General features: G+C 51.8%; 2 protein-coding genes across 2 annotated transcripts; both read left to right on the top strand.

Annotated features, from left to right (window-relative positions):
• Positions 1-1505: 1505 nt before the first annotated feature.
• Positions 1506-2749, top strand: BJY04DRAFT_37925 (SAP domain-containing protein). Its single transcript, XM_073720249.1, has one exon. The coding sequence runs from the start codon at positions 1813-1815 to the stop codon at positions 2686-2688; it is 876 nt and encodes a 291-aa protein (XP_073572453.1). The 5' UTR covers positions 1506-1812; the 3' UTR covers positions 2689-2749.
• A 3085-nt stretch (positions 2750-5834) lies between these two features.
• Positions 5835-10358, top strand: BJY04DRAFT_217134 (uncharacterized protein; the record flags this gene model as incomplete). The annotated part of the gene is made up of 1 exon (XM_073715952.1): positions 5835-10358. The coding sequence occupies one exon, from the start codon at positions 5835-5837 to the stop codon at positions 10356-10358; it is 4524 nt and encodes a 1507-aa protein (XP_073572452.1).
• Positions 10359-11157: the final 799 nt, after the last annotated feature.

The following is an 11157-nucleotide window of genomic DNA, read 5'->3' as shown; positions in this document are numbered from 1 at the left end:
AAGAAATCTTTCACTTTCCCTTGATGAGAGAAAAAAAAAGGGAGAGAGAAAGGAGGAATCTGGGAAAAGGAGATAGATTCCGAGACAAATAATTTTATTACCCAGCTCGCTGGGAAGGACCTAACTGAACGAGCTACGTACTCCGTACCTACCTACGTAATTCTGCATCGTGGAGAGCTGAATCCCAAACGAAGCAGAGGGGAGGTTGGTGTTGATCCATCGGCGGTGGGCAATCGAGTGGTCAGTGGAGTTCGTTTGGCACAGCGCGGGAGTCAATCACTTTCCTTCTTGGGAGTAGATGAAGCCACGATCGCGAGGATCGTCGATTCGCGAACAGGTTACTCGTGCGCTGGGGAGGTGCTCGGGAACAGGTGGGTTTGGGTTGTTTCTTGGAAGGTGATTGCTTTTTGGGATCCAAATCGTGAAGTTTCAAGAGAGGATCATAGAAGGTCTGTCAGTGTCCGACCTTGGCGAAGTGAGTTTGACTTCTCTTGTAGGTCAACTCGTAAAGCAAGAAAGATTCTTCCATATCGATGAGATTAGTAGTAGTAGTAGTAGTAGCATCTCTGTGGTTTCGAAGCGAGCATTGGTCCATTGGAATTCGCAACTTGAGGAGTATGTAGCTTGATCGTCCGCTCAACAGGACAGGAGAGTGCGCTATCTTGTGTACTCGGGGGTATTTGAGGAAAGGCTATAGAGCCCAATCTCAACCGGAGAAACGGGGAGTATGCCACAATTTCGCGTAGTTTTGTTCTGAGCATTCAATAATTTAGAGGATACCAGGACGGAGCACTCCGTACAAGGACTCAAATAAGTCAAATCGAAGAACCATAGGCATCAATTCTCGACAAACTTTCTCTCGACAATCCTGAGAGCAAATTCGAGTAGAGGTGCCAGCTTACCCTGGTATCATACCTCACCGCGACACTGAACCTCAAAGTCGCAAGATATTCCCCAATTCGTCCGCCATCAACGCCCCAAAGCCACAGCATCACATGACCTTCCGAGGATCAAGCCACCGTAGCCAGCATGTGGCAGTGCCTGCCCAGTGACATCAAGTGGAACCCGCCACATCCACAGATTCGCTGCCACATCAACTCGCCTTGGCACATTTCCTGTGTCTTCACTCTTCAGAAGTTCAGCTGTCATGTCCCAGGTGCTCGGGAGCTCCGATAAGCTCTGATCATCGTGAGTCATTCTTGAAATTATTCTCCGAGGCGGGTTTTTGCTCAGCGGATAATACTTGCCGAGAGAAAGATCCTTGTCGACGTGGTTCCAGTGAGTCAGGGAGTCTGGGGAGTTTTGTAGATGGGGATGGTGGCTGACTCCGTAGGTCTAAGGTTTTGCATGCGGATTGACATAGGTAGGACAGAGGCGTTGGCTGCCTGTGCCGTGTCTGGGCTCTTTACGCTCAACAGGTAGTAAGTAGTCTCTACATTGCATGTCTTTACAGGAGATAGTCTAAGTGAGTCTCCTGTGTACGCCGTAGAAAGCAAAGATGAGTATTCAAGAAACAGGTCACGTGTAGCACGTGACATTACTGAAGCTCCGCGCAAACGCGTCGGAACCAGGAGTCGAGGCCAGGTTCTTTGTGACAGCCTCTTTCATCAAAACACATCATTTCACCAAGTCTTTCACTCGTCGCAGTTTTCGCAGGTCTTTGTAAAGTGGTTTTATACAAATTCCATCCTGCGCAACTCCATCTTCAATCCATTCGCTTGCAACCCTTCATAACACCAATCCAGATTACGACAAACGACGTCAGATTTTATCCACTCATCAACCTTTCCATTGACACTCTACAAATTCACCATGGCCACCGACTACGCTAAGAAGACAAATGCCGAGCTTGTCGAGATCCTCAAATCTCGCAACCTCCCTCACACCGGCAAGAAGGCGGACATGGTCGCGCGCCTACAGGAAGACGACAGCTCAAAAGCCGCTGCGCCTGCGAAGGCCGACATCGCCGACGATGTAATCGACTGGGAGGACGACGAGGTTCCCGCTGCTGGCTCTGCTGCGCCGAAGACCGCTGAGCCTGCCGCTGCTGCTGCCGCTCCGGCCGAGGATGCCCCGGCCGTTGAGGCTACGACGGCCGAGGAAACAAAGGCTGAAGAGGCTCAAGGCGCGGAACAGAACCAGGAGGGCTCAGAGGGAACTGTTACGGGGACCACAGAGGAGGATGCTCAGCCTGTGGAGGAGAAGCCGGCGCCAAACTACTCCATCGGTCTGTCTGTGACGGATCTCGAGGAGGAATTGAAGAAGCGCAAGGCTCGTGCGGAGAAATTTGGCATTACGGAGGACTCGCAGGCTGCGATCGATGAGGCGGAGAGAAAGTTGCAGCGTGCTAAGCGTTTCGGAACTGCGGGCGAGGAGGCTCCTAGTGCTGAGAGTGTTAGCCGACTTGACCAGGCTCTCCCCGAGAAGTCGCTGAAGAGAGGCCGTGGTGAGAATGACCAGGCGCAAGGCGGTCGGGGAGGCAAGAGGCGAAACTTCAATGGAAGGAATAACCAGCGTCAACGCGGGCGCGGTAACAGGCCCCAGGGTCAGGGACAACGACAGGGGCAGCGACAGAACCAAGCACAAGGCCAACGTCAAGGCCAGAAGCAAGGTACGAACAAGGAAAATGGTTTCAGTGAGAAGGACAAGGCGGCAATGGAGGCTCGGGCGAAGCGATTTGCGGCGTAATCTTCATCACTCTATCATCGGCGGATGCACTCCCTTCGGTCAATTTCCTATCATGTCTTATATCTATTATTGCTATGTTGTCAATCTTATCCGGCGTTATGGGACGAATTGAACTTTGTTTCTAGTTGTTGGTTGGTTTGCTTTCAAGATAGGCGTAGCAGGTGTTGATGCGTGATTCTGCTGGGCAGGATCGGTGGATCTGTTTGTGGATTAGGACTGCTGAATAAAGGACATTGATGCAAAAGTTTGCTAAGTTTAGTTGATGGGGGTGCTTCTTCAACCTCCAATGAGTAGGAGTAGTAGAACTGACTGGTCGTCGGACAACTTCAACGCTGGTTATCGCAAGCGACCCAGAGCACGTGCCGATCGTATCCGTCCAACAAAACCCGCGACTTGACGATTGATAATTTGATAGAGCCGGAAGTATCTGCCCCTTCAGCTCTGCCCCATCGTGTTGGAACTTGGAGAGCGTTGGATTCTCCCAGTTCGTTTTGATTGTCGTCATGAATCCCGTGTGTCACGGGGCTGATGGCTGCCACGACAGCAACAAGCGCAGCTGAACAGCGGCGCGGCAAGTGCAGGTGGTTCCTGCAGCAATCCTGATCGACGCCCTGCCTGCAGCTTCAACTCGCGACATTGGCAAGGTGCTCTGCATGGCATGTTCATGCTCTCCAGAACTGCACGACACGACAGACAGGAGAGAGGAAATATACCACAAAACTCAAACCAACATACCCTACTGATCCTATTCTCCGATTGGGATTTAAGGCTACTGATTGGCTTTGGTGGCTGAATTTGAACCCCTGCTCATTCCCTTGTCGAACGGTTTGATTTACCGCCATCTCCACTGAATTTCTACGGCCATCGCCATGGCCTCTGCTGGCTCTGACGAATCCCGTTGTCAAAGTTGCCTCTTGTCCTTGACACTAAAACCGGGCTGGATAGGACCCCAGTGCTCCGCGTCTGTTGAATCGTCCAGTCGCCGTCAATCACGAACCGCCCAAGGCTCAGCGTCAGTTTAGCGGCGGATCAGGACCCACGGCTCAGCGACCCCGGCTCTCAAGCAGCAACCAGTGACCGGAGAAAGGCAAAAATGCCCCTGCAGTCTGCCAGCCGTTCAGACCCAGAAAGGGCCTTTCTTTGGTTCACGGCCCGTTCCAACATAACTTTGAGCGGAGGTCTCAGCTTGGAGACTAGGATGTTGTTAGGAGCTGGTTACTGGCTGCGACTGTGTCTCCAGTATTAATGTTATCTTTGACGGTGCGAAGATGCTTAACCAATCTAGTCTCGCTATAGCGGACTTTGCGTGCTTGTGGGACGAGGGCTCGAAGTAAACTTTCCATGACTCTTGCCAGGGGTAAGTTCTGAACAATAAACTTTACTGTTAGCAAGAAAGACTTTGGAAAACATGAACACCAAGAAAAGTCCACCTTATCCGAAAAGCGTGTTGGTACACAGAGCCTTGTACCTAAGTAGCCTGAGTGCGCCTTGTCGTATGCATGCGAGTAGTGGGGTAGACGCGAATTTCTTTTTTTAGACTCAACGACGAACCAACTGGGAAATATGCAAGATGAAGGATCGTCTTTATGCATGGCGAATAGTCAGTTTCAAGAATACTCTGGAGTACGGACGACGCAGCCTCGTAGAGGTACGAGTGCAATTCGTCCTCGGTCTCTCCGGTGATCGACCTGGTCAGGTGGTGGTCACTGACCAGTTGCTGACTGAGACCTCAGAATATCCCCAACGAGGAAAAATGCCCGACTTATCGTCGAATCAGACCACTATGCTTTAGAATCGCTGACCAAATAGAGCTCAGAGCTACTGCAAAGCTCCTGCGCCCATCAGAATAATTCCAACGCTGCCTTTTCTCCAAGTGACAGTGGGGATTCTGATATTCTTCTTCTTTTTCTCTATGGTCCTACTGCGAGAGCCGGCTCTGCGCTACTTCCGCCACTCGTCCCGGGTTCAACCTGTCAACTAGCGCTGTCCAACAGCCCCGAGGCCGGTGATACTCTGCCGTCTGTGTCTTGCCAGTCACTACATGCAAATTCATGGTATGTGAAGTGGGTCAAGCATGGCTCTATTCTGATACCCACAGTCCCATTGCCCGTGCACTCACCACACCTGACTCGAGGACTTGCATGCTGACTGTATTGACCCTTTGCCCTTAGACGATAGAATAACGCTCGACGGTTGAGGGTGCGAAGAAAATATCGTGCAGTACTTGCGCCAATGAGTGAGACCGTCACACCAGCGTCGAATCCGAGACCGGGGCCGATCGCTCCATCGCGCCAGGATCCCTCATCGTCGTCTTTAGATGGATCGTTAACCTGCGAATAGGGATCCGATTCCCCACTAGGCCCAGCAGCCCCAGCAGGGTTGGATTTAGCGCGAGGGCACGTTCTCACGTTGAAAAAGGTCCAGATCTATCCTCAGTCAAGAACACGGGATTCCCATTTCTCTCATGCTCTCTTTTCTCGACCGCTACTTTCGTTCACTCCTTTCTGCAGCAAGCACAGCTGGTTCTAAGATACCATTTCCTTTTCCGACCTAGTAGCCTGTTGAAAAGTCTATCCGACCTCTGACGTGGTCGTGCAGACCAGCTCGGATCTATTTTGCCTTCTTAGCCACAGCGGACCTGCCTGTGGCGGAGCGCCTGCATGCTCTCGCGCTATACCGCTTGGGCATGTACCTATATTCCTGTCGCCTTTGGCCGTTTCGCTTCACTTCTTATGAGTGGGCTTTTACATTTATCTACATCAAGCTGTCCCGTTCTTTTGCGACGGCACTTTCCTTATTACTGATTAGAAAGGTGCTGGTTTCCTTTTCTACTTGATACCCCGCGTGGTTTGCTTTTTTGGTGCCGTTCTCGCTTAGATATACTATCGCTCACGCGAACCGAGTTTTCGGATCTTATAATCACATATACGCTGGTCGCATACCATGGTTCTATATTGTGAGTGCGATCATCTTCCTACTATGGCCTTGAGTTTACAGAAAATGCTTACCGAGACAACGTTCTTAGTGCCTTCATAACATCATACACAACCACAGAGACGGCATGATTCCAAGCTCACATTCTCGCACGCCACGTTCTAATCGTTACTCTGGAGATTGGAGCTGGCGCTTGAAGTCAAGGTCGCACCATGTCGTACAAGTCTGATGGCGGACGAATACCCCGGTTAAGGGAGTTCGGGCATCAAGCTCGAAATGCGTCAACGCCGACCATTGCCACTCAGCCCAGCCCTCATGGGTCGGCGACTACGTTGCCATCGAGGCCTCAAATTCCCAGATTCACGTCTCCGACAACAAAAAGCAGAAGAGCGTCGTCTATGTCGGAAGCGGAGGAAGCTCGCCCACTAGTCGCACAGTCAACGTTGCTACTCACTCCTGATCATCGCCCGTACATGGCCCCTCGAGCACCCACCCATCCACCTCTTTTGCAGCCCCCAAGTACCACATTAGATCGACACGTGCCGCGAGCTCTGCATACGCCTGCCGTACCTCAGACGCCTCAAACGCCTATCGACAACCGTCCACCAGTGCAAGCTCGGCAACAGAATGTCCTACGGAGAAAGGCACCTACGATAGGCCAGCACAACTCTAACAATAAACTGCAGATGCAGTCAATGAGGCCAGGTGGGCTGAACGTGATAATCCCTAACAACACCAGCTCCGATTATTCACAGCCGAGCTCTTCGCAGTCCTCAAGCAAGACGGAACTAGCAAGGAAAACCCCATCGCCCATGGTTCCCCAGGATCAGTCTACAGCTCCGGCCTCGGAGCAGGTACACCATGGCCCAAAAGAACTGGCAAGTCTTCGAACCACCGTCAATACTCAAAATCTACCGCCGTTTACCCCTATATTTCCCTCCGCTAGTACACCGTCAACGAGGTATTCTGGATCGCCTGGTGTATGGAGCAGAACATCAGCATCCACACCTGCCTCTCTGTCATCATGCTCTCCTGGCATCACTCTGCCCACGAAGGTTGGTCCCCGGCTCAGACAGCCGAGCCCTTCTCAGACCAGACTTCCAGTCTTCTCACCCCAAACGCAGAAGCCTTCGCTGCCGAGTAGCCCGGCAGCTTACAAGTCCCCAAACCTTGCCCCGGGATACGGATTATCGACTTCACTGCTCAGCGATAACCGTGAGGAGCCAACTGATCGGTCCGAGGGTGTGGTTTCTCCTCCAGCGCCTAGCCTGTTACCTAGGAGGACGTCAAACAAATCTAGCATTCCAAGGCAGGCCAAAGCGATACCGGATAACGTGACAAACACTGATAAGACGTATACTAAAGAGACATCCGATTTGATCGTTGCCACTGGGAACCAGAGTGCGCCGAAACCCCCGCCTAAGATTCCCGTTAGGCCCAGCAGAGAAGGTACTGCGCAGTTGGATGTGGAACAGACCCCTGTTGTCCAGACTAATATTCCTCTTCGCGCATTGAAGGGACACAGGCGGCGCATTTCTGCTGAGAGCTCTACCGGTCTTGCTTCCAATCAATCTGCAGCTGCGTCCGTCGATTCGCTCAATTCTTTGGCTTCTTCTCGTATCCGCAGCCCACCGGCACAAGACTTGTCATGGAAGTCTCCAAAAACCCTGACCAAAGAGCCCCCCAAAGCTACACCTACGGAAACCAGCCCAGCAAAGACCCGGAGATTTGGACTTTTCCCCAGAAAATCGAAACCTGACCTAAATGCTCGTCAAGGAGAGGCCCGACCTGCTCGGAAGGGTCCTGCAGCTGGAACCGGTCATGAAGGATACGGAAAGTATGCGCAACGTGGTCGCAAGAACAGTGTGAGCAGCCCCAGTGACTCAAAATCCAGAGCAAGGTCCACAAGTACAACAAAGTCTGTTTCCAGCAAGGGGAGTAGCAGAAGCCGCGCGGATACGGAGCTCGATGACTTTCTTCTGGAGCGTTTGGAGCCAGTTTATATCAATGGAGGAGGAGTGGATGGGGCAAGTCTGTCTAGAACGCAAAGTGAGCAAAGCACTGCTCTCAGCACAAAGTCTGCGCCAGTCGACCCTCCGATCCCTCCATCGGGATATCAGTACGAACCTGCAACCGCTTTACCGGGAATGGGCATCTTCAAGGAATCTCACCGCAGAGATCTCTCAAGCCCGGCAACTATTTCTGCGTCTAATAGTAGCATAAAAATTTCAACTCTTACCAACTCCGAGAACCCCAAGAACCGCTCCGACGCTGAGCCATCTCGAATCGCACCCAGGAGAAATGATACAGAACCTTCTACACGGCATGTTGTGTCACAGACCCAGTTGAAAAAGCCGTCCAAGCGCGGACTTAACCTGAAATGGCCTTTCTTCCAAAAAGAGATCGAAGCTGTGCTTCCAAACAAAGCACACGCACAGTCTGCCTCTCAGTTACCGGCTCAGGTTGCGACTGTCGGATCTCGCCGACCTGTCGCTCACTATGCTCTGGTAGACACCGATTCGGATCCACTTGAAGAGATCTTCCACAAGCTGGAAGACTCTCCTCCAACGGAAGAAACTGAAGAGGAAGACCCGATGTCACCAGTGGAAATGCCCGCGAGTCTTAAGATTAGAAAGCAGTCTATCCTCCTTCCGTCTCCGCCGAAGCTGTACAGCGAATTTCCGCCAAAACGATTTGCTCCGCCGAACGTCGAGCCTCAGAACGAACTTGTCTCCCCGAAGGAGGTCATCTCCCCAAAGCAAGCAAGCCCCGAAGAACGCCCAAGTCGACTCGCGTCTGTTGGCCGGATTCCTCGCGTGGTATCGAGACGAGATAGGCAGCACAAGCCAGCTATGCAGTCATTCTCTCGACCATTCAGTGTGACGGAGTCTCCTGGCTTGACTGTATCGGCACCGGGTCAAACTCACGGTTTCCCGAGTCCTCCGCAAAACACTCAAGCGCAACGTGAAATGCAACGCAGGCCGGAGCACCCTGGTTTTGATATGACGTCGCCTTTCGGTGATCCGAAGATGGGAAGTGTCTTGGACTTTCTTGCGGGCCCTTACTCCAAGCAGGAATTCCTGGCATTCTCTCCGCGCAAAGATTCGGTGTTTTCCACCTCCAGCGGGTCTGAGAGCCTGGCTGCGATTACAGCTGTGATTCCAGGCCCTGGAACCGAGCTCAATGAAGATGAAATTTGGGGCGAATACGACGAGTTCATTGACCATGTACTTTCACCAGAGACTCCAAACCTTCCGTTTCCTAGAGGGCTAGAGGCTCGCGAAAAGTTCGAACTAGCTGCGAGGGCAAGTCGTGCTCTTCAAGCTGGCCTCAATAGCAAGCTTGCTGTCCCTCCCACGTCACCAGAGCAGCCTATAGTGTCTTTTACTCCTGCATCGCCTCAAGAAAGTGTTCACTCGATCCGTCTGCGCCGCTCAAAGATTGCCAATGCTCTTCACTCGTCGCTCAGCCCGACTTCACAGCCTTCGGTCAGCGATATGCTAGCTCGATACCGTGATGATCATGATGAAGCCTTTGATAAGCTCAATATGGATATGCCAACGCCTGTCATTAATATCGAGCAGTCACAGTCAAGCCTTCTGAGCTCACCAAGCCTAGACCCATCGCCGAGCTTCGAAAACTGTCGTCAACGAAACACCATCATGTTCGACATTGCGGAGCGCGATCGCGAAGGTCCAACGGCACAAACAAACATTCGATCAGGATCACTGATGACAAGTCGCTGGCTCTCGTTCGGGAGGGTTCTGTTCAGTCCTGCGCACAAGCATGTCAGAGAAGGTGAACAGCAAAAGATCTTGGTCGTCGATGGTCTTGGAAACGATGACTGGTCGTTCTACTGCGCTCTGACGTATCCACACGCCGATGTCTACTGCCTTCATGAGGGACCTACTCACACTGCGTCAACCCACCCGGCTGCTTGGCAGCCGCCGTCAAACCACCATACCATCCACCATGCCAGCCTCGAAGATCCAGTTCCATTCCCAAAGGGCTTCTTCGCTGCCACCGTCTTGCGCTTTCCAGCAGCATGCTCCGACGCAGCCCAGAACAACATCATCTCCGAATGCAAGCGCGTCCTTCGCCCGGGCGGCTACCTCGAGATGAGCATCCTTGATCACGACATGGTGAACATGGGCGTCCGCACCCGCCGCGCAGTTCGCAAGCTCAAAGAAACCATGTACCTCTCTGACGCCAGCATCAGCCTCAAGCCCGCGAGCGACAACATCCAGAAACTTCTCGGCAGCCACGGCTTTGACAACCTTCGTCGCTGTATGGTTCGGATTCCTGTCGCAGGAATGATCGTCCGCTCTTCCGCTTCTTCATCGTCTACTTCCTCGTCTAACCCTTCAACTCTGACTGCGGCTGTAACATCTTCTACGGCCCTCTCCGCGGCATCTACCTCATCCCCAGGCCAACGATCAAATACACACGAGAAATCCTCCTCGAACGACACTGTTCTCTCCCTCGGAGACCTCCTCTCCGATCCTTCGCCATCACCTTCCAATGACGAGTCCATCCGGAAAATCGTCGCCCGCGTCGGTCGCTGGTGGTACACCCGCTGCTATGAAAGCCCTGTGCTTCCCAATGGCGACGTCGACCGCAGTCTTTGGGCTGATAAGAAGGTCCTCAGGGAGTGTCAGCAGCGAGGAACGGGATTCAAGCTGTTGATTGCCTATACCCAGAAGCCGAGTGAGAAGCGCCGGACAGCGAGTGTCTAACTCGCATAACCGTCCCTCGCCTCTCCACTCTAAACGATTTGTTTTTCCCCCTCATGATTATGAACCACAACGATTGATGACACATTTAATTATTCATAATGTTTCCCCTTTCTTGGTGAGAAGAGATCCAGGCGTCTTCATCTCACCCTTATTCCCCCTTCGTCATTTATATTGTCCTTGGATGTATACTTCTGTCTTTTGATTTCCGTTGGCATATGGCGGCTGTATGAAATTCCCCCTCTGTTACATTTTGCACGATACTATGATGATGTACTTCATTTCGCTTCTCCTTCTGTCCCATGAAGCTGGTTCTCTGGGTGGATTTTTGGTCCTGTTTTTTTTTTCTTTTTTTTTTTTGTGACATCATACAAGACCAAGACCAAGACCAAGACTGTAGCCAGCGATGGCATTTAACTATCAGATACTGTTGGGTGATATGGATTAATGTGGTATAACGGCCTCTATAACGGTCTAGAGAAATGAATTTTGTTGATCAAGCATTCTTCTCTGCTTTCAACTTGATAATACTGTTTATTCTTACCAGGCCCCTCGCTTGGATGCGATGAGATCAAATAGCGAACTAGAGTGGTCGTTATGTAGTTAAGGATGTCGTCTAGAGCATCTGACTCCAGGAATAGAGGTCCAGTGATTGGTATTGACGTTGATTCTATTTTCAACGCTAACTGTGGGTATGAGGGCTGTGGTCTGGAAGTCGGTGTCCTAATGTTGGTGTAGGTGTCGGCGAAGCGGACCTTGAGAAACCTAAGGTCCCTAGCTCCACGAAATTCTGGTATCAGAT

Source organism: Aspergillus karnatakaensis (genome assembly GCF_047715665.1).
Source record: "Aspergillus karnatakaensis strain CBS 102800 unplaced genomic scaffold BJY04scaffold_18, whole genome shotgun sequence".
Classification (NCBI taxonomy): Eukaryota; Fungi; Ascomycota; class Eurotiomycetes; order Eurotiales; family Aspergillaceae; genus Aspergillus; species Aspergillus karnatakaensis.
Note: the sequence above shows the minus strand (reverse complement) of the source record. Positions and strands in the feature narration are given on the sequence as shown.

Bases quoted from the DNA above. Each gene is read 5' to 3' on its own strand.
- BJY04DRAFT_37925 (XM_073720249.1), top strand. From the start codon at position 1,813: ATGGCCACCGACTACGCTAAGAAGACAAATGCCGAGCTTGTCGAGATC.